The following is a 22,432-nucleotide window of genomic DNA, read 5'->3' on the forward strand; positions in this document are numbered from 1 at the left end:
ACTGTGAGCCCACACGTTGACCACAGCTGTATCGAGTCATTGTATTTCACTCACCTCACACACAAAACAGCTCTTGGGTGTTATGTAACGGCGGAGAAAGGCGAGATTAAACTTCAATTATCATGTGTAAGCCTTTGTGTGTGTATACATGTATGTTTGCGAGGGTGTGAGGGCGCAGGGAGGTGTGAGAGAGAAAGAACTCGATGTTCTCAGAACTGCTGATGCCTCCTATAAAGTGGAGGTGATGTTGTGTTCCGCTCATGGCTGGCATTCTGAGAAAAATCACTCATTTGGCTCCCGGGCACAGGAGGAAACACAGACACACTCGGACACATCACAACAAAATAGACATTTAACACAATCTTGAACCAGGACTTAAAAGGGTAGGAAACGGTTAGGAATTACATTAAGTTCATTTATTGTTTGAGAGTCAAACATTGCATTTCCTGTAGCATCTAGTATTAGACAAAGCCAAGGACTTCAATTGGATTTGTGCAATTTGAGGTTCTGCTCAGGTCCAGGCTTAAAAATACTGACTATTTACTATTTTGTGACCCCAATAAATGGTTTTGTGACCTTATACAGAACCTCAGTGTTTAGAAATAAAACCTGAGTTTACAGTGGATGAACAGAAGTAGAGACAGAAATTAATTTATTTGTTAATTGTGAAAATTGCATCTTGCTGTTGTGTTTAACATGGTATTAATCTTTCGATATATGCATAGTTGTTACACAGATACAGGAATCAATCAAATCAGATCAAACACACTGAACTCCAACTCCAGCGAAAAAAAAGGTAAATTAGGAAATGTCAGTATTAAAGGTCTGGTGTGAGAGTATTAGTGACATTTACTGGTGAGACTGCCTCCCTCCTTGTATTTTAGGAAAATCAATGGCCTTGGCAAACCAGAAAGGACGTCACTCTTCTTTGTTTGTGCAGTAACGATAAATGGCCAAAAGTTTATATACGTGGTCATCAGCTCATATCAGGGACTGTGACAACTATTTAACCTTCAAAAACAAACCAACCACGCTCTCCACGGCCATGATAATAATAAGAATTCATAGGATTACAGCTCAGTGCTTCATAATAAAAGGAAAATACAATTTTAAAAGCAAATACAACAACAAAACACAACACAGGGTGGAATAAAATAGGACAAGTATAGAGGGAAGAGGTTAAAACCCAGTTTTAACTTTAAGATAAACTAAAAATGCAAATAAAACACAACACAGGGTAGAATAAAAAGGAATAGGAAGTTGAAGGCTAGAGTAAAAAGATAAGTTTTAAGTCTTCTTTTACAAAGATCTATTATATAACTGTGAATTTAGAGATAGCTCTGCAAAATTTATTACCATGTTTCCATTTGTTGAATACTGTTTAATGAGATGTCCTCTGTAGCTACTTTAGAACTATAGATGTAACTTAGCAATTGTACTAATTCTGGCATATTTACATTGATGCTTTCTAAGATTTGTTTGATCTCTAAATAGGATTTGAGGGATAAAAGTGTCACATGGCAGTGGGATTGTTTACCTCAGTGGATCGTGAGAATGCATCTCTATGGGGCGGGGAGTTCCTCCAGGCCCGCCCCGGGTGAGGGCGTCGATGAAGCCCCGAACCACCGCACACCTGCGCGCAGTCCCAAACTCGTCCAGCGTGTACCTGAAGAAACCAAGAGAGAAAAAACAAAAAACATTCAACATCCAACCCTCAAGTGAAAAGACGGCAGTTAGAGGTGAGGTCAGTCACTGACAATCTGTGCATCAACAATGCAGACTGTTTTTTTAACCAAAAAGGAAAGAGTTTGAGGTTGTTTTGATTACACGGCAGTGGCAAACTCTGTGACAGACTAAACACGAAGATAGTGACGAATTAAGATTCTGCTGGTCTCCACTCTCTCAGCCTAAACATCCCCAGCCAATGAACGACCTTGGACACTTTCTGGGCACCGAGACAGGTGCATTTCCGAGAATTCAGGCACACGGGGGAGGAGGTTTTCTTTAACAGAAAACACATATCGGTGTAACGTGTGAAAATTCCCCATTGGATTGTTTCGCTTTAAGGAGAAAATTGGGACTCTTTATTATTTTATTTTTTTTGAAAGTTACAGGAAATCGCGGCGTCTCTGTTCCTGCACTACAAAATAAGATTAGCTGCAAAGATACGGCCGTTGAATGCTTTTAAAAGCATTTTATCCTGTCTCTGAATACTGATTTTCTGTTTGCTGGCAGTGCTGTGAGTGAGTATTAGTAGTGCTTTTTCATACAGAAAAACACTTAAAGATTTTAAAGTCAAAGTGGTCCATAACGGTGAATACGTCATGTTCTCAGAAAGACGGTCCATTACCAAAAAAAGCACATTGAATTAAATGTTAAATGTGAATTTAAATAATGTAAGCAGCTTGTCATATCCTTGACATCTACCTAAATTACTATTTTTATTGTTATTAGCTTGCTTTTTTATCAGCATGTTGTGTAAACAAAGCAGGTGTGACACATGTTTCTGCAATAATCAAAATAAACCAATGAAAGAGGAGGCGAAAAACATCCGTGAGCTAAAGTAACGCATTATAAAAACACTTGACTGTCTTTGCAGTATAGTATATCTAATAAAACAAAGTCATGGTTGATTTCATTTCTATTGTTGGGTGTTATACAAAACACAAAACTCTGAATATATCTGCATTAATTAATGCAAAATACACCACTTCAAAGTTGTAGTCATTAGACGGTATTTGCAGAAACCAGCAGTGGAAGTTTGTTCATGTCAGATTTTGACAAAGATTTTTTTTTGGGAATCTGTAATTTCTGTCGCTCGCATGGCAGCGGTGACGTGTCTCCTGTTGCTTTAGGCTTTTTGTTCTGTTGTGTTTTTTGTTTTTTTTCCCTCAATCAAGAACCTCTTTGTTTCTCTTTGTTTGAGAAGAACAGCTGTGAGTGGCCACTGAAACCCACAGCTTAAAAAACGGCCACTTCATGGTGAAGTGTAGCACCTGTAGTGATTTATTTTTACAGTCTCACTTTCTAGAGGCAGTGAAGACAGGATAAAAAACAAAAATCCTGAATGCAACTGATCTGTTGATTTTAAATCAGATGTGGAAAAGGTCCAGAAGCGCTGAACTTAATTTCTTCCTCTTAATCCTCCTACAGAATATATTATTTCAGCCATGGAAATAAAGCTAAATAAAGGCACAGATCTGTTTGCATGAGTGTGTTTATAAGTTACTTGTAAAGGACAGGCCGGTCCTGTAAGGCGCCCATGGCTTGACTCAGCACAGGGCTGATATCACACGTCTCCTGGGTGAGTCCCCTGCATTCATCTATGTGGAGAGAAAGACAACAAGGTGGACATACAGTTAGTTTTAAATCCCTGTAAAGTATCTTTTTTGACTTATTTACACTCCAGAAAAAAATTGTCTTTTTTTAAAATTTGAATGATTAAACAAAACATTTCGTTTTAAATCATTTAGAATTCAGCAACATTCTCTGCTCTGAGACAATGGGGGACGTGATCACACACATACTGACCTACATGCTTTAGTGGGGACCAAAGTCTGCTAGCATTGTTGTCCGACAGTGTTTTTATAGAATATAAATGTAAACACACGAGCATATAACTTCCTGTTAAACAAACATGAAGCAACAGTCACCTGCTTTGGTCCAGACTAAAGCGTGTATGTGTTTCCATGTCTGCTGGAGAAGCTGAATACACACTCACACACACACAGACACTGACCTACATGCTTTAGTGGGGACCAAATTCAACTAGTGTTGCTGTTTCATAAACGCTCCAATTACATCGGTTAATCGGTTTGAAGCTTTTTTCATGATTAAAACAAGATTTCTGATGGTTTCAGCTTCTCAAATGTGAATATGTTCTTAATTTCTTTGCTACATATAACAAACAAACCATTAAAAGTGAATCATTTTGGTTTACGGACAAAACAAGACATTTGAGAACTTCATTATCGTCATGTTTGACAAACACCGATGAACATTTAACGTTTTCTAACATTTCTCGACCAAACAATTACTCGATTAATCGAGTATGAAAATAATCGTTAGTTGCAGCTCTAGTATAGAAGCAACATATTTTTATGTTGCTTCTATATTTATTTTGAAGAATGAAGAACAGGAGTTTAATCCAGGGCGGTGTTGTACTGAGAACATTAAGAACATTGTATAAAAATACTGTAAATGTATAAATATTTGGTGATGGGATAAAGCAGTCTATAAATTGAGTTCTGTGTAATAGGAATGAGGTAATTACATACACGTTTATACTTCTTCCCACTCCTTTTCAAACATGTGACGAGATGTAAATGTAATTGTGTTGTCATTGTAAATGTTGAACATGTTTGTTTGTTTTCTATCAATCTATCTATCTAAACTGTGCCCAAAATGGTGAAAATGTTGCTTCTATACTGTACACGGTTGTGAAAACAAGTGGATTATGAAAACAGCAACAATCGTTGAATTTGGTCCCCACTAAAACATGTAGGTCAGTGTGTGTGTGTCTGTGGTTCAGCTCCTCCAGCAGACATGGAAACACATACACGCTTTAGATTGGACTTGTTCACAAACACAGATGGTTAAGCTCTCTGTCTCCCTCTTTCTCCATCAGTGGTACTGCAGCCTCACAGCAGGAGTCTGCTCTTTTTTTGTCTCCATTTCTTCTCTTCTTCTTCATTTCCTCATCTTTGGGGAATTTTAAAATAAAGCGGCGGAGCTTTTTACTGTGTTTTTGCATCAAAATCAAACACTTTCAGGGACAAAAAACATCTAAGCTTTCAAGCAAACCAAAGGCAGTAGTGAAGGAGCAGGTTCAGAGTGAACAGGTAAGGGTTGCTGCGTGGTTTATATATCAGTACTGTGTTTGAGGAAGGGTTCTGTTCTAACTACGGCTCAGATGTGTCATTGAGATTTCGAAACAAAATTTAAAAACCAAAAACAAAAACAGAATTCTGAGGGGAAAAAAGTGACTCAGAATTCTGACTAATCTCAGAATTCAGGCTGTTTTATATTTTTTTATATATTTATTTTGTTTACATTTTTGTTTTCATGTGGCCCTCATGTGTAAAGAGGGGAATCCCTACAGCTTTAGCGGGACTTTAAATGTCTACAGGAGTCTCATCCATCTAAAGTGACATATCTGGTGACTTTGAAGCCACATGGTGTGTTGTTGCCAAATGTCGCTAACTATGGCAACTGTGTTGACAAGACATAAATCACAAGAACCAAGAACATTTCCCAATCATAGTTTCCAATGCGCTGCAACAAAGAAGTCACTTAGTTTGCGTGTGATTCATATACAAAAGAAACAATCAACAGACTGACAGGGGCAAATCTTCCAGGCTGTGGAAAAAATGGGTCAACGCACTCCAGCCTTGCTGGACAGGAGCCGGTCCTCCTCAAACAATGTGCAGTAAAGTAATATCGTATTTTAAATCTACTTATTCCTGACAAAAATAGACTTTTATAACACACAGACTTCATTCTATCAACCGTTTGAATTTACCAAAATTGTGACCTTTATTCGTTTGGTGAATTCACACCACAACAAGTAAGTTATAATTTATGTGGAGCGACTTATAATTTAGTTGATTCGATGTGTTAAGTTATTCTCTAATTACACAAATGAGGTTATAAATCGTATATTTCCATTTTTAATTTTCAATGACAAAAAAACACTGTTGGGTTTCTTACGGTCCTTTGAAAAAACCTCAGTCAGACGTTATGAGTCACATGTATTCTCAAACGACCCGTATACACGCTATTATTGGATATTTACGGTCACTTGAAAGGGTGACTGCACTTGTTATTTGCCATAGCCAATTAAAAAATAAAACCAGAATCCAACAAATCACCCACAAAAAAAACCTTTTGAGAGACAAATGTAAGTAAACTAAACCAGAAAGACTGGATTTATCGTGTTTGAAAACACAACACCGAGGCTGAGCATGGAGACCTTGTTCAAAGAGGGTCACAGTAAGTCAGCTTTATCCCTCAGTGTACATGTGGCATTAACTCTGTGTATTGTACTCACTCTGGGCCCAGCGGTAGAGCTGCTCATACGATGTCTCCTGTAACACCGCCATCTGCTCCATGATCTCTAACCTGGAGCCAGAACACAACAAACCAAGACCAAGACCTCACATTAAAGACTCTGAAAGACCTGCTCGAATAAACTATTAACACTTTTCTGCTTCTTAATAAATGCGATGAATTTCACAAATCATCAGTGCAGGTGGAGTGCAGACAGACTGTGAATCTTACCCTGCAGTTTGCTGATTGGTTCGCAGCAGGATTTTCACATCTTCGTGGATGTGTTTCACTCGGTTCAGAGCTTTGAAGAACTCCTGAAAAAAAGCAGGACAGCACAAGTACACACAGGTTAACGTACGTGTATATAAAGATATATATGTGTGTGTGTATGTACATATAGATTTGTATCCCCCTGTTTGTCCTGTGTAATTTTATATAAGACAAATGATCAGCCTTATTTGCTGTGGCTGTCACTGTGTGTGTGGGGGGGGCTCTGTTTTTGTGTTCAAAAGTAAAAAAAAAAATGCATATGTTTATCGTTATACTACGAAGGCCACATGTAAAAATTAAAATAGCATGAATACTGAGATTAAAGTCAGAATTCTGAGATCAGAGATTAAAGTCAGAATTCTGAGATTAAAGTCAGAATTCTGAGATTAGAGATTAAAGTCAGAATTCTGAGATTAAAGTCAGAATTCTGAGAAAACAGTCAGAATTCTGAGAAAAAAGACATTTTGAGATTAAAGTCAGAATTCTGAGATTAAATTTGACCCTAATACTCTTCCCTACCATTCCTTTTAATGAAAAAAAACTATATGCATGTTAAAGTACTTTTTTTTTTCTAGTGTCAAGTAAAAAAAACTACCGACACATTATAATCTTGATATAAAGATAAAGATGGTGTTACATGATATACAAAATTATGTTTTCATACAAATACATGCACATATTTTTTAAATTAATTGCTTTGACCATGATTAGTAGTAGGGCTGAAGGATTTGTAGATTATATGTATTTGCGATTTTTTTACGACTTCGGTTGAATATTCAAGCTGTAATGGATTTAAAACAAATCTGGAACTCACTCTCTCTGGCTATTCGCCAGGCACCAACTCTGGAGTCGTTTAAATCAGTGTTGAGGTGACACTTGCTTGTTTTGCCACCTGATTGTTTGCTTGTCTGTATTTTTGGTCTGATTTGTCTTTTTTCTACATGTACAGTGACCTTGGGTTTCATGAAAGGCGCTTTATAAATCAAAGTTATTGTTATTATTATTTAAAGACGATGCATCAACAAAACTTTAACTACTCTGTATTCTAATGCAAGAATGACTCTAACCCCTCGGTCAGATATGCAGCATCAAATACTATATAAATAACCAAATTGGCAGCCTTTGCAATTTGCTAATTCACACTGTTAAAAACTGTGAATTAAATTTCTCAGTAATATAAAACTCTTTGTTTCAGTGATTAAGTCAAATTTATGTCCTTCAGTGATGACATAACTTATAATCTCATGAATGTGTTTTTAAGAGAATTGGAAAAAAGTCAGATTCTTCTCGCTGAAACCAAAAGGCCACTGAGTGATAGCAGTAATATATATATATATATATATATAAAAAAAAAGGAAAATATCAGGTTTCCTTACAGCAGTAAATATGCAGCTAAATCATGTGTCACTTTGCTCAAAAAACTGTCATGGAGTGGTTAACTGAAGTAAAACAACACACAGGACGACGTTTTCAGTTTTCCTTTTGGACTGCAGTAAAAAGAAACAGCTGTAACAAAATAATGCTACCAAAGAAGCCTATTTGTCATCAGAATCAGATGCAGTTTATTAATCCCTGGAGTGAAATTGGGTTTGCTCACAGCTACTACTACAACTATGAATAGAAAAATAACCAGAGACTCATATAACTATACAAAAACTAGAGTAATAAAAGAGAAGAATAAGAATTATATACACATCTGTGTCACAGTGTGTTAATAAAATGAAATACCAATATATGTTATACATTAAAGATGAAGATTTGTTTTGACTCAATTCAGTTGTGAGTAAAAATCGTTGTCATCCCAACCAAAGGAGTCGCATTACAGACATTATACATGATATGAATGTGCTCAGAATGTTAGAATGGACTGCAAAGCATGTTATAAAAATCTAAATGTGGCAGTGGGGTTGTTAACATGATTTCATGAATGCAAACTAGTGTTTATTATGATAGAATTACCTCAGTAACAGGAGCATCTCGAGCTCCTCGCAGTGTGGCCATCTCCTCATGAGATAACTGGAACTTGGCAAGAAAAGCCTGAGCAACCTGAGCTCTCACCTCCAGGCGGTGACTGAGGGGAACAGAGATACACATCGTTGTCATGTTGCTTGTCATTGTCCCCCTTTAGTATCTTTGTTTCATAAAATGCATTGTTTTCTCCCTGAAATATTTTTTGCCAGCTGTGCTGTCATGATGATTTGTGCCTCTTCAAGGCCCTAATGGACTTTATTGTCACAAGTCTTTATTGTCACATTTTCTTTTCCTTCAGTCTTTCATCCCTCAGTTTTATATCACTGTCTTGTTATTCCCTTGTCTTTTCCCCCAACTGTGCAAATAACATTAACTCTCTGTCAGTGTTGAAAAATGGAATAAAATGACGTGCTCTTGTTCAAACGGCTGCACAGTGGTGCAGTGATTCGTGCCATCGAGGGTTCATATCCCTTTCTCTGTGAAGTTTGCAGGTTCGACCCATGTCTGCGTGATTCCACAGACCATATAGATGCACATGATATTATAATAATAAAGACTAGGGCTGAATCTGTCGATTAACTATTGCTTTTCTTTATAAAACAACTGATTTATTGAATAAAAACTACCTCAGGATATTGTATTGTTCACTTGTAACGCCTTATATGTCATACTGTGTCGGCATTTGGGGAAACACTAGTATTGTATTACTAGAATAGGCTTCCCAACCTCAGTTTCCCCTGAGTCGAGAAATATCTTCTTTTTTGTTACGTGCCCACCAGTGACACTTGGTCCGAGCCTTGGTCGTGAGGCTTGAAACTGCAACGCTAATTCCACACTTTTAAAACCCACTGGTATGTGTCCGCCATCTTTGCTAACAGTTAAGCTAACAAGACCAAGTGTCACTGGTGGGTACTTAGCAAAGAAAAGAATGAAGATATTTCTCAACTAAATGCAAACGGTAAAGTATTCCTTTAAAAACAGATGTGTGTCAGTTTTGGAAGTAAAGTTATGGAACAAATTCAACTCTTTTGGGGTTCAAAAAAAGTCTGAAATGTAAAAATAATTACAGCTTGCAATACAAATTGAAAGACTAGTACAATAATTGTAAGTGTAATGTTATGTATTTTCTTTACTTTTCGGATTTTCTTGGTTTTTCCTTGTGGTGCTTCAGCCTATTCCTTTGTCGGCTATTGGCATAATTGTGTTAAATAATCTTGCTGTAATTATGTTTACTTTCTATATGAATGTTACCAAAAAATTCATTATTTTCTTGATTAATCAACTATTTGTTTTTGTCCGTAAAATACCAGAACATTTTGAAAAACGTTGATTAGTGTTTACCAAACCTGGAAATTATAATCTTCTCAATTACTTGTTTTCTCCCCAAACCAAAACTATTGAGTATGATTTCTTTTGTTATGCGGAGCAAAGAAACCAGAAAATATTCACATTTAAGAAGCTGGAAATTCTTAAAACTTGAATATAATACTTTAGTCATCGATGAATAATCGTTGCAGCCCTAATCAAGACTGTAACTGTAGGTGTGAATGTGAGAGTGAACAGTTGTTTATCCGTGTATATTAGCTCTTTGATAACAGGCTGGTAAACATGTCCAGGGTGTACTTTGGCTTGTGCCAAATGTCAGCTGGCTCCAGCTCTACTCGTGACAATCAAAGGATAAGCGGTATAGATAATGGATGGTTCCTGTCCTAACTTCAAAAAACAAAGCATGTTGTCAACAAGATGTGCTGTCCACAGTCCTACAGCAGATGGCAGTCATGCTCCTCACACGCCGCCCAGGTGGGTGGCTCAGAGGGAACTGGGAGTGACTGACAACAGGGTGGGACAGGGTTGAGTGGAGATATCATGTGCAGCATGAAGTACAGAGAGAGAGAGAGAGAGAGAAAAATGGAGAGAGGGAGAGAGAGAGAGGCCAACGAGAGAAACAAAGAGAATACAGAGCCGGATACTGCGGCTTTTGTCACTCTCAATAACAGCTGAGTGATCTCTATCAGTGTCACTATTAATGTCACCACACAATTGTGGCCATGGCAACCGCCTCAGTCAGACAGGGAACTCTGTCATGGGATAGCAGAACAACAGCGAGTCCTCCCTCTGTCCCCATCTCTCCGTGCGAACCACCTCATCTACATTCCCTCCCTCTACGTGAAGGCACGGCAGGATCAGTAAATCACCAGCTTGTTTTGGTTGGAGGAGAAGAACCCGACATTATCTGACCATTGTCTCTCATTCAGCCATTACCAGTGCTTGGTCGGCTGAAAGTAAAGGGTTGTAAATCTGCTGGAGGGTTCTATGATTTAGTATTTCTCTGCACAACTCACTGAGCCTCTCACACTCAGGACCTTGGGGAGTCTTTGAGTTTCGTTAAAGTAAAATTTTGTTGCAACACACACAAAAAAAAAGAGGCAGGGAGCCTGGCTGTACTGTATCTCAGCCCTGAGGGGTTTTGAACAGCATACCTTTTTTAAAAAATGACTTCATCACAAGAATTTGGCATTTCATTTGTAAGGAGTGACAATAATCTCCACTCGGTGGAGAGACAACAGTAATATATCTACGTAAAATTATGACAAGTACCACTCAGGAGTACTACCAGAGAAAATACTGTCGAAGTAACACCATTATCACCAACGTTAAACTACAGAGGTGTAACTATGTCGAGCAAAATCAGCTACAGACTTTTCACAGGAGGCAGATTTATTCCCAATAAAATAACCTCCTCTTCCTCACATATACTTCACACACTGGTTTAATGACATTAGATGGACTAAGATAAGGTGACATAATATTATTTTATTCATTTTTTACTATTATATTGGGGCCACACGGTGGTGTAGTGGTTAGCACTCTCGCCTTGCAGCGAGAAGACCCGGGTTTGAGCCCCGGTTGGAACATGGGCCTTTCTGCATGGAGTTTGCATGTTCTCCCCGTGTGTGTGGGTTCTCTCCGGGTACTCCGGCTTCCTCCCACAGTCCAAAAACATGCAATGTGGGGATAGGTAAATTGGACACTCCAAATTGACCATAGGAGTGAGTGTGAGAGTGAATGGTTGTTTGTCTCTATCTGTGTGTGGCCCTGCGATGGACTGGCGAACTGTCCAGGGTGTACCCCGCCTATCGCCCGATGTAGCTGAGATTGGCACAGCACCCCCCGCGACCCTCTGGCGGAGGATAAAGCGGTAGATGATGACTGACTGACTATTATATTGTAGCCGACCCGATTTGAACAATGGTCTTCCTGCATGGAGTTTGCATATTCTCCCGTGTGTGTGTGTGGGTTTTCTCTGGGTTCACCGGTTTCCTCCCACAGTCCAAAAACATGCAGATTTGGGGATTAGACAAATTGGACACTCTAATCTGACCATAGATGTGAGTGTGAGGGTGGATTGTTGTTTGTCTCTATGTCTCCATCGACCTATGTCAGCTGAGATTGGCACAGCGCTGGCCACGACCCTCATGTGGAGGATAAAGCGGTAGAAGATGGATGGATTATTTGATTGCCGTTTCGTTTTCTACACACTCCGGTCAAAATTCCTCAACTCCACTCCAATCACATACCACAGTATGTCAATACATTCCACGCCCTAATGGTGCCCTTTTTATTCAAGCTCCACCACTAAAACACAGGAAGTTGTTGTCAGTAGAAGAACAGTGACAGTGTGTGGCTGCACGTTCTCTGCCAACTTTCTTGCTGACAGTCATTCAGTGCAGTCAAAATAAAACAACTGACTTGGAGCAGCACTTCAAATATAAGCCAGCTCCTTAACTTCTAGTCAATTGTTGTTAAGGGGGAATTTAGCTATTCAGTTTCCGATATAGATTAGTTAGTAGTTAGCCCTGAGGGATTAAATGTGGCCTATAATGAAAGAGGCATTTGAATTTCAGAGTCCCGAGGGAGAACTGCTGCATCCCTCTGTGCACAATTACAGAATCTCGGCATCTTAACAAGAAATATTAAGGCTTGCTTACTGGAAAACCAGGAAGTCACCGTGCCTATGTTCAATTGACCGTGTTCAGGAAGTACCTGTCATCGCCAAACCTTGAAGGCATGCGACCAGATTAGATGTAAATCAAATCCCACAAAGGAGGGAACACTGAAAATTGCCTGGTAAATTCCCTCATACACGCTCTCAATAGACAATGAATTAAAACAAGCGGCCATTCACATACCTGATGTGTCAACACTATTACAATGATATATTATTAACAAGCTACACTAATGAGGCCATTAATTAAACCCAGGGATGCATGAATGGGAGAATCTACTTCCATTCTAACAAGCAATCTATTCATACCGGCATGAGAACGAATACAGATCCTGTGAAGCTGGAGGGAGATGAGACACAGTTGTCTCAAGAAAGGGAGATTTTATCACTAATATGCAAATCAATGCAGCAAACTTTTTACAAAAGTTTCACCGGATCATTGGTTCAATGGAGTTCAACTTGAGGAATTTCGTCATTTAAAGCTGCGGAGAAATGAAAGGCGGGGAGGAGGAACACACATGCACAACACAGCAACCGTGGACAAAAAGGTCCCACGTACCAATTTGACGGGACATAAATTTGATTGGACACCCGTGGCTCCTAATAGGCTTAAAAGCTTCATAGACCTTACCTTATCGGTAACATTTAACATACCGTATCTTGGAATGTCATTCATGAAGCATTTAAAACTATAGACGCCGACAGCTGGTGGCCTCAAACTGAGCTGTGGTCACTGGGTTTACGAGACTGCAGTGATGCAACTTAAGTGTTTGTAAGAGAAACTTCTGAAATGATTTAAACCTCCCGACTCGCAGCTACATAATTTACTCAGCATCCTGTGTCAGAAATATTGCTCCGTGAGTTTAATTTTGAAGCAGCAGTAATCCCCAGTCTTGATATTGATTCATTTGTCCTTTAGTGGACATGTTGAACTTCAGACGCCGGCAGAGAAAACATACCGAAACTCACATGGCAACCTTTGCAAAAGGTTTTTCACGCGTCGGCCAAGAATGACAGACCTGATCTTACGAGATGTAAATCACAACAGAGAGACAGGCCTGTGAGAAGAAAAAAAAAGTGAGGCGTGTTGGAGCTGGGCAAAGGAGAGCGAGGGAATGATGAGTGTTGTCTCCAGCACTGTCAGGACATGACACATTCTTTTCCAGACCACAATTACTGAATACCAGAGAGAGGCAACGTGCTCAAAGGAGTGCGGCAGCGTCACGATGTAGAGGCGAGCGGTGGAGACACGGGGAGAGCGGTTGAAAGGAAAATGAACACAATGATGAAAACTTGTCTTGAAGAATGTCCAACGTGTGCAGAGTTACATAAGTCGGGGGCCACGTAATGTTGCACAGTAATTTTGGTGTGAAAGAGGCTCAAAACACCTAAAGTGAAACAGAAGCCGATTCTAAAATCTGTAAACACAAGAATGAGTTTAGGGAGAATCTGCCATTTTCAGTTTTGTTTTGGATCAGCGTTTTATCCTTGTGGAACCAGCATTTTGGGAGCCCTAAAATGCTATTCTTGACTGAAAACATGTCACCCATGCATCTTTGTGTATACAACCAATACACAACTTTGGGAAAAAAGTTGTCAAATCCCACCTCTAGCCCTCTGTCATCACCATCTTCTTCGTGTGTTTTGAGTTTGTATATAGCGTGCAAACTTTGGCCACATGTTCCACAGTTTCATCTGCATTTATGTAGCAGTGTTACAGCGCCACATACAGGCCTGGTTTATCTACTACAGTGTTAAGAGTCATTCTGTGTGGTTTGTGTGTATAAAGACATTTCTTGAAACAATGCCATGTTTTTGAGATCTAAAAAGAAGGAAATGGTGCAGGGAAAGTGGTGTTTCCGTATGGATAAGCCCAACTTTAAGCAAATACGACTGCCAAGAAACAACAGTGAAGGAGAGAAAGAGCAGGGATTTTTTTGAATGAGGTGAATCTGAAACTGAAAGTGTTAACAGCCGCTTTTCATTCACAGCTGATAGTTGAGTCACGGCTGATAAGAGTCAGGAAGTGAATCTGTCCAAAGGTGTCTGTTTTGTTTTTCTTTTTAACTCAAGTGGAGTCACCTGTGATTTTCAAACGTATCCATTTCAGAGCTCTAAATCTTCCAAGGTTGTTTTGACAAGCAGGCGTATGTCGGAGAGAATTTATGCGTTTTAAAACAAAATCCGAGTAGTATGAATGCAGCCGCCTTATAAATAATGGATGGATTTTTCCGGTCCGGAAAGTGAAGCCAATGCAAGTGTGGCCGAGACCTGTATTCTCTTAAATCAGCGGGTGACTCTACTCAGTGAATTTTTTTGTGCGCAAACTGACTGATAATCAGTCTTCCATGCTTATAAGATGTAAACAATCCGAGTGAACCATCCACTAAAATCTATTAGAGGCCGTTTCAAAGAAGTGGGTGAAAATTTGGCACTCGCAAACCCGTTATCCACACGCCGCTGATCACAGAGTGCGGCCGCAGCCAGTCACATCACATGACAACAAAGGCAAACTCACAGCCGTACCCCTCATTAACAGCCAGCCGAGTGCTAATCAAGTGTTCATTTACATCGCTCGTCAGCCCTTTGACGTCCTCGGTCGTCCTCTCAAGGGCTTTTCGAGAGCTTTTGATTTGTTAATGACCTACACAGAAATCATACGGAGAACATTTCCTTTGAGTGAAAGGTAGCTTGAATGAAACGCAGCATTTTTTTTTTTTTTCCGTGTCTGATCATTCATCATATGCTACAGGAAATTACTGGGGTGGGGGATGTGTAGCTGCACGCCACACGCCAAAAGCAAGATGTAAATCTTAGTTACAAAACTTCTCTACATTGCACTTTGGCATGCGGCCAATCACCAGAGAAACGAACAGTCCAAGCCTTTCAGTTCAAGCTGCACATGAGGGGTCAAAGAGACACGTGTTCTGCGATTCGTCTCAACTTGTTCAGCATGATAATAACATGTCACGCGACTGCAAAGGGGACACGGTGCGGGGACAGGTGGGTAGCATTACGTTTCACTGTGGAACAACACACAACACCTACTTAGTTGTCTCGATGACAACAGCGAACCCCCAGACAAAAGAACAGCGTGTCTGAAAGCCGGAGGACAAACACAGCCCGTCCACTCCTCTTCAGCTTCCTGCTTCTGCACAATGTGAGCAATCTGCTGTTCCCTTCAGTTTCATTAAAGATGATAATGATACTACCGCTGGCAGGTAACATAGCAAACAGTACATGTCAGGTCTGCTCTGACGGGTAAATACTCATCAGGAGCATCTGCACAGCCTTGAAATTGACTCTTAGAGCTGCTCTATCAGTATAAACTCTGAGATGATGCTGCTGTAAGTGTCAACAGCCGCACAACTGCAGAGGACAGTAACCTGAAATAGACTTAACTGAGAAGACAATGGGTTTTGTATAGGTTTTTTTTTATCCACATAAATAATTTAATCCTGAGTGAACACCGCCCTTGCATTTTTTTCAACACAACTTTGAGAAATATGGAATTAGGTTTGTGTCAATAGTTTCAAACAACACTTTTTAAGAAGCAAAAAAAATATCAATTTAATCATTCAAAAATATTGTATTTTATTGTTGTTTGAAAATATTGACACAAACGTGACAATGGTGATGTCATAGCCTGTTGTTATTGCTTTCTTCTTTTCTTGTGTTTAGAGTTTGTAGACAGTGCGTAAGCTTTATGGTCATTCTCTGTTTTTCTGTGGCAGCATCACAGTGCCACATATGGGCCTGGCATATATGCTACAGGGTTTAGAGCCACCTGGGGTGGGTTGGGGTTCATGTGTATGAAGACATTTCTTAAAAAGCAAGTTGTCTTTCAACTGGAAGGTTGTGGGTTCCATTCCCAGCTCTGCTAGTCTAGATGCCAGTGCATCTAACCACACATCGCACCTGACGGCTTTGCATATGAGAGATGTGTGACAGCAAAAGTGCCGCACATACATGCACTGTATGAAAGTGTGAGTGAATGGCAAAACTGTAGCGTAAACCAGCGTTGAGTGGTCATCAAGACTAGGAAAGCGCTGTATTTCCAGACTTTTTCAAGACAGAAAAAGATTGTCCTGGGAAAGTTCTGTTTCCGTGTTGATAAGGTCTTGGTCTGGAGGACGTCTTAAGTGCAAACTGGCAGCTCATCTGAGACAAACTTGCTAAAGACAAAGTCAAACCCCAGCATGCAGCCACCGTCCCATCTGGCTGTGGGGTCAGTGTGATACTGCAAGTGAAAATGTCACACAGACGGACAGCAAGTCCCCACGGACCACTACGAAGAGACATCGGCGTGGCAGGGCGGACAGTGAGAAGGACGTTCGTGTCACAGCTCTGACCACTTTTAAACAAACCCCTGCACAAAGCGATGTGACTTTTATTAATTCATTGCCTGCAAGTGTTCACTGATAGATTTACCCCCATCGGTGTCTTTCACCACTCTCTGATTCAAAACCTTTCCCTCCCCTCCCAAGTCACCCTTTTGTTAGGAAGTCCTGAAGCTGTGCCAGCAGAGCATGGAATTGCTGCGGTACATCACAGCTGTCAGCAGTGTCTTTTGCCAGAAATCTACATTATCTTTGTCCGTGTGGCTGCCTCCGTGTCCGCTTGCAAGGTCACTAAGCACTCAGGTCACAGCCGCCACAAACGCTAGTAATGAGCCCCACCCCAACATCCCCCAACCCCCAGCTATCAGCGAACCGGGGTGGGTGTTTCATTTTTTTTTTCCACTTCCCTGTCAACACTCTGCCAGCCGATGTCGGAGACTGATGACACCTATTTTAATTTTAGTGACAAGCTGTCAAACAAAAAAGGAAGGGAAAAAAAACAACATCATCCATCAGGATTTCATGAGTCTTGAATAAGTGAGTAGCCAAAATGGAGGGACACCCCCTGTCCTCACGATTTTGTGTCATGGTGCTGTAGATCCGTTGAATCTGCATATCTCATGGCTCTGAAAGTGTGTTGTCAGCAAATTTCAAAACACACTCAAGTGTAAAAACACACAGATGGGCTGTTCTCCTGTTGTAATAGCGTGGCCTCGGTGAGATCACGGTAATCGCGCAGTGTCAACAGGAACTACCTTGACGCGCAGCGAAGGTCATCAAACATCAAACCACATGACAAATAAAACATTAGAGATGATTGCTGCCCTCCTGATACAAATAGACGAGTGCAAGAGAAATAATCATCAGTCGCATGAATCATTGATCATTCCTCATCAAAATTAAAGAGCTCCTCCTTCCCTGCACCAATTTTTTTTCCAACATCTGACAGGGAGGAGAAGACACCGAGTACTTTTCATCTGTGTTTTCATTTGGCAGGTTTACATCTGTATATTTGTGAAATAATTTAAATGATCAGTATGTTATTTTTAATTTAATGTATTGGTTCTAATGAAATGGAAAAATGTCCTCATACAAACAAGGAAGTGATTACATGCTCAACCAGGCCTCACTTTCTGAAGAGCATCCGCATAATAAAAGCTTATCTTGTGCTTTGAGTAAAGTGATATTTGTCTCTGGAACTTGCCTGAAAAGACAAAAGGGTGTAATTTCTCTGTGGAAATGAGACACTGACGGCAGGGAAATGACGGTGTCTGGCTTTGGACTGGATGGAGATACATATCAGCGACGTATTTATAGGCTCCCAAAATGACTTGTAGTTTTGGAACAGATAAGGGGAGGTCGTAAATTTGAACTTTCTACTGATAATTCTGTTTTTGTATCTCCCGTACATATTGAAATGCCAGTTTAGAGGTTTAAAGTGATCTTCTTGAACATTTTGGTGACAATTTAGTTACAGCCACAGAGAAATGTGTGCTAGAAACTTCTGATTGTGAGTTTCCAGACTCCACACAAGCATTGGTTTGATTTAATCAAATGGGAGGAAGGAACATCGTTGTACATTATTGGGTACTGGGTTTGACTAAAAAATGATAATTGAACATTTCGAAAACATTATTGTAGTTTAATTATAACAATCAAATTACACAAACTGGTTAATAAGTAAATGTTCTAGTCGTTGTGAGTATCTGATCTCAGCACATTCAATGAAAAGTAATTATTTTAATGTTAAAGGAGTCAGAAGTAATTTGCTTTGTTTTCACAGACATATACACATACGATTTTACTCACTTTTCTCCCTGCAGCTTGTTGGTTTTTACAATGAGGTCTTGTGTTTGCTCCTTTGCAGCCTGTAGGAGAAAAGTTACTTTTTTTAGGATGGCTTGCAAACATCATACTTTTAAGAAACATTTAATTTATCATTTGCATGAAGTCATTAACATCATAAGCCTCGTTTCCACCAGGCACAGTGCAGTTCGGAACAGTACAGCCACTGAATGTGTGTGCCAGATTCATAAATTACATAAGCTATTTATGTGATATGTGAAAGCTACATAAATTGAACATCATACCAGCTCGACACCGTGTAGCTCGCCAATAAATTTTACAAAGCAGAAGAATACGACACAGTGAACAAAGAGCAACAATTGAGGACACACAGTATTCCCGGGTTCTTTCTTCTTGCCTTTGGGTTGTTTATCACATAAAGAATACTTCTTTTTACTACTTCAAGCTTCTTTTGAGAGAAGGTTGCATGGAAAAACAATTTTCCCCTAACTCCGGAGCCAGAACACTGTGCTTGGTACCCAAAACACAAAGTTGATTACCTTGATACAGTTTTCAAAATGTATATGTGGAAATGCAAATAATTGCGTGGTGTATCAAACTGAACTGTACCAAACATACCAATTCTACGACTACAGCAGAATGCTACCTTCAGTTACTTATATGAAAACTCTGATTAGCTTTGTAAAATGATTCCAAGTGATAAAAAGATATAAGAAGACTTTTGCTGTACCTTTAATCTGTTTGTCATTTCCTCACAACATGTGCTCATGGCCTGGACGTCCTCATTAACACCTTCAAGCTCCTGTGGAGAAACGTGAAATGTTAAAGCACAAGTGAGGAAAACCTAGTTACATCTCTGTATATCAAAAAAGCTCATACCGATATCTGGACATTGTAATGACAAAATGTGGTACATTAGTCTAATGCTGCAAACAAACATTGAGAAGCTTCCTCCTTAAAATAGGTTTTTCAATACAGTTCTCCACCAAAGTCTAGACAAACCACTTCCTTATGATTTCAAAGAAATCCTACACACCGTGGCCATTTTAAATGTATGATGTCATTTCTGCAATTAAATGACATTTTAATATTTGTAAAGACCACTATTAGTTGCCTGTCACCTAGGAGCTGTAAACATTTCATTGATTTCATTTTATTTAAATGCCAGGACCATTAAAGATACAACATAAACATCCCTTCCTCAAAAAAAGTATTTTCTGGAAATGCTACACCTCACCTCTTTTACTTCTTTAAAAAGTCGTGCAAACTCCTCATTGATTGACAGGCTTCGTCTCTCTATGTCACCACGAAGATTTCTCCTGGTGCGCAAACTGTTTTCAGTGAAGAAGACAGACAGAGCCTTCAGAGCCTCCAGCATCTCCTGAAAACACATACAGGACATGTTTGAATTGAACAGTTATTTTACTCTGTGTTATGACAATGTCAAATGTTCTTTATTTAGAGCTTGCTCCACACCTTTGTACACAGCACTTTATACAATTTGTATATCAATACAAATGCAGGAAAGATAATTATGTGAATTCATGGGGCAACCCTGTTATACAAGGAAAACTCAGAGTGAATTCTTATCAGTGTTGTAGCAGGCAGTCCAAACTAAGACACATATGCAGAAACCTGTTTTGAAAACACCTCCATCTGTGTTTTGAATCAGATGTGATTTTTTTCTGTCAAGAATTTAAAAAAAAACAATCATTAAAAAATGAATGTCATTTCTTTTTGGCAGTTTGAACAAGGCCGTAGAGACAAATGCTAACCTTAACCCAGCCCAAGTGAAAGTGAACTTAACCAGGCTTGGACAACACCAGGGAGGCGGCCTATATATGGAATGTATTTAAATTATTGTGTGGTAAATTAAATAGTTATTTTAATTTATATTAACTGTCAAACATTAATGAGCATATTCGAAGGGCAGCTCAGGTTGAATGGTTTGGTTATAAAGTGAGAGAGAAGCAGGGCTGAGATGGTTTGTTTACGTGCAGAGGAGGGATAGTGATTATATTGCTCAAAGGATGTTGAAGATGGAGCTGCCAGGCAGGAGGAAAAGAGGAAGACCACAGTAAAAGGTTCATGGATGTTGTAAAGGAGGACATTGAGGACAGTTGGTGTATGAGGACAGAAGGGAGATGACAAGACGGAGGCAGATGGTCCACTGTGGAAGAAGAAGAAGAAGAAGAAGCCCTGCTGTCGATATTTCTAATGAGATACATCGAATTCAAACTAAATCTGTGTGTTAGCAGTGTAAACTGTGTGTGTGTGTTAGCAGTGTAAACTGCTCCTGCTGATGCTACAAATAAGACTAAACATCCGCGTACATGCTGTACATAATAATTAAATACAGCAACCTGTTACACACATAACAACACATAAATATCTAAATATTTTGTTGGAAATATTTCTGAAATCATGTTTTCTTCATTCTGAACGCAGTTAGCTCAGAGGTTAGCTAGCAGGCTAGCCGGTAGCTAAACCTCTTCCAGTTTTACCTTGTCATTGTCGAGCCTCGTATCCAGGATTTTGTTCAGTTTCCTTGATAGCGGATTATTGGGCTGAGTCTGAGCATTCGGATTCTGAATGGAGCTGTCAGCGGGAATCTCTACTTTAAGATCCGCCATCGTTCACGTACACAAACAAACACTTCCACGTCAACTGTCCTCGAAGATGTTTTGGTCCGTCAGAAATCAACGTCCGGGCGATTTACTGAGTAGGAACGACACAAGGTTCCGCTGCATGACATGAAGAGAAGAAACAATTTAACACTGATGATTAGTAATGTGTTTGCTTAGAAATATTACAGTGGTTATTCAATTAACAGGCTTAGCATAGCAGTACAATTACATTACATTTCATATGCACACTATGTGTGTTTTACAGTTCAAGTGCAATTATCCTGCATGGTCGTATTAAATCTCTTAAGTAAACAGAGTATGTTTTATCTTCAAGACAGCAAAAAAAAATAAGTTATCATTTTATTGTCCTATTGTATATATCTATTCATATTTTTAATTATAATTACTTGGGGGTTTTGTACAACTTCTTTTATTTTTAGGAACATTCCACATTCAATATGGCACTACAATTAAAGAACATATATATGAACTGAAGAATATATGTATATATGTATATGATTGTGTATTCTTCTAATTTATCTGTATTTTTCTTTTTTGTAGATTTTGTAATCCTTATTTTTATATACCCCGAGCAATAACAGCGTTGTTGTATTAACAATTATTAATAAAGTTCTTTGAAGAAAAAAAAAAATTGAGACGGGGGGAAAGAAGCAGCAAGTCCAACCTCTGGGCGGGGACTTGTGTGATTGATGGTCACCGCCTCCCTCTCTCCCTTCCTCCCTCTCCCTCTCTCTCTCCCTCAGTCCCACGAGTGTTTCGTGGACTCGCCCCCCTCCTCTCTCTCTCTCTCTCTCGCTCTCTCTCCCTCTCTCTCAGCAGGAATGTGGACTTCTTCAGTTCACTCAGTGTGGGAAGCTCCGCGCGTCCCCTCACTCTCCCTCTCTCTGTCCGGGACTGAATGAATAATAATCGATCACCGCTTTGGTTCAACATATTGATGATCAGCAGCAGCAGGAGCAGGAGCTGCAAGTGATTGATCTTTGATCGGATTATACTCTCACTGGGTTTTTTGGTTGTGTGAAGGAGATTCTCGTGTGTTGTGTTTCTGAGTCTGTGGAGGAGAAAAGTTTGCTGTGGAGTCCGCAGATGTTCACCTCATTCCGGGGCTCCTTCACCATGTAAGCCTCCTCCTCCTCCTCTTCTCCTTCTTTGCTCCGTTTATGTGATTAACATTCCGACAGTGGAAGCACTGCGATGAAACAGGGTCTTTCCTCACAGGTCACTACTGACACGCACCAATAGGATGTTTATTCCGCTTTAATTGGACTTAATTTAGTCCGATTACATTAGTCGCACTGGGCTGTGTTGTCTGTAGTTTTTTTTTTTTTTTTTTGGAAATTGTG

General features: G+C 39.6%; 2 protein-coding genes across 2 annotated transcripts in view; one reads left to right on the top strand and one right to left on the bottom strand.

The window, feature by feature from the left end:
• Positions 1-21,139, bottom strand: part of cog6 (component of oligomeric golgi complex 6) — a 34,070-nt gene extending 12,931 nt beyond the window's left edge. The window contains exons 1-9 of the mRNA XM_058633469.1: positions 20,946-21,139; positions 19,679-19,822; positions 19,172-19,243; positions 18,445-18,503; positions 8,278-8,389; positions 6,280-6,362; positions 6,050-6,120; positions 3,230-3,323; positions 1,538-1,666 (exon numbers count right to left, since the gene is read on the bottom strand). Coding sequence (XP_058489452.1) covers positions 1,538-1,666; positions 3,230-3,323; positions 6,050-6,120; positions 6,280-6,362; positions 8,278-8,389; positions 18,445-18,503; positions 19,172-19,243; positions 19,679-19,822; positions 20,946-21,074 — 893 coding nt within the window. The 5' untranslated portion in view covers positions 21,075-21,139. The remainder of the gene's footprint in view (positions 1-1,537; positions 1,667-3,229; positions 3,324-6,049; positions 6,121-6,279; positions 6,363-8,277; positions 8,390-18,444; positions 18,504-19,171; positions 19,244-19,678; positions 19,823-20,945) is intronic.
• Positions 21,140-21,843: 704 nt separating this feature from the next.
• LOC131462351 (LHFPL tetraspan subfamily member 6 protein) overlaps positions 21,844-22,432 on the top strand; it is a 67,365-nt gene continuing 66,776 nt past the window's right edge. Inside the window, exon 1 of the mRNA XM_058633470.1 lies at positions 21,844-22,207. The gene's annotated coding sequence lies outside the window, so the exon portion shown is untranslated. The remainder of the gene's footprint in view (positions 22,208-22,432) is intronic.

The sequence above is a fragment of the Solea solea genome, chromosome 7, assembly GCF_958295425.1.
Source record: "Solea solea chromosome 7, fSolSol10.1, whole genome shotgun sequence".
In the NCBI taxonomy this organism is placed as follows: domain Eukaryota; kingdom Metazoa; phylum Chordata; class Actinopteri; order Pleuronectiformes; family Soleidae; genus Solea; species Solea solea.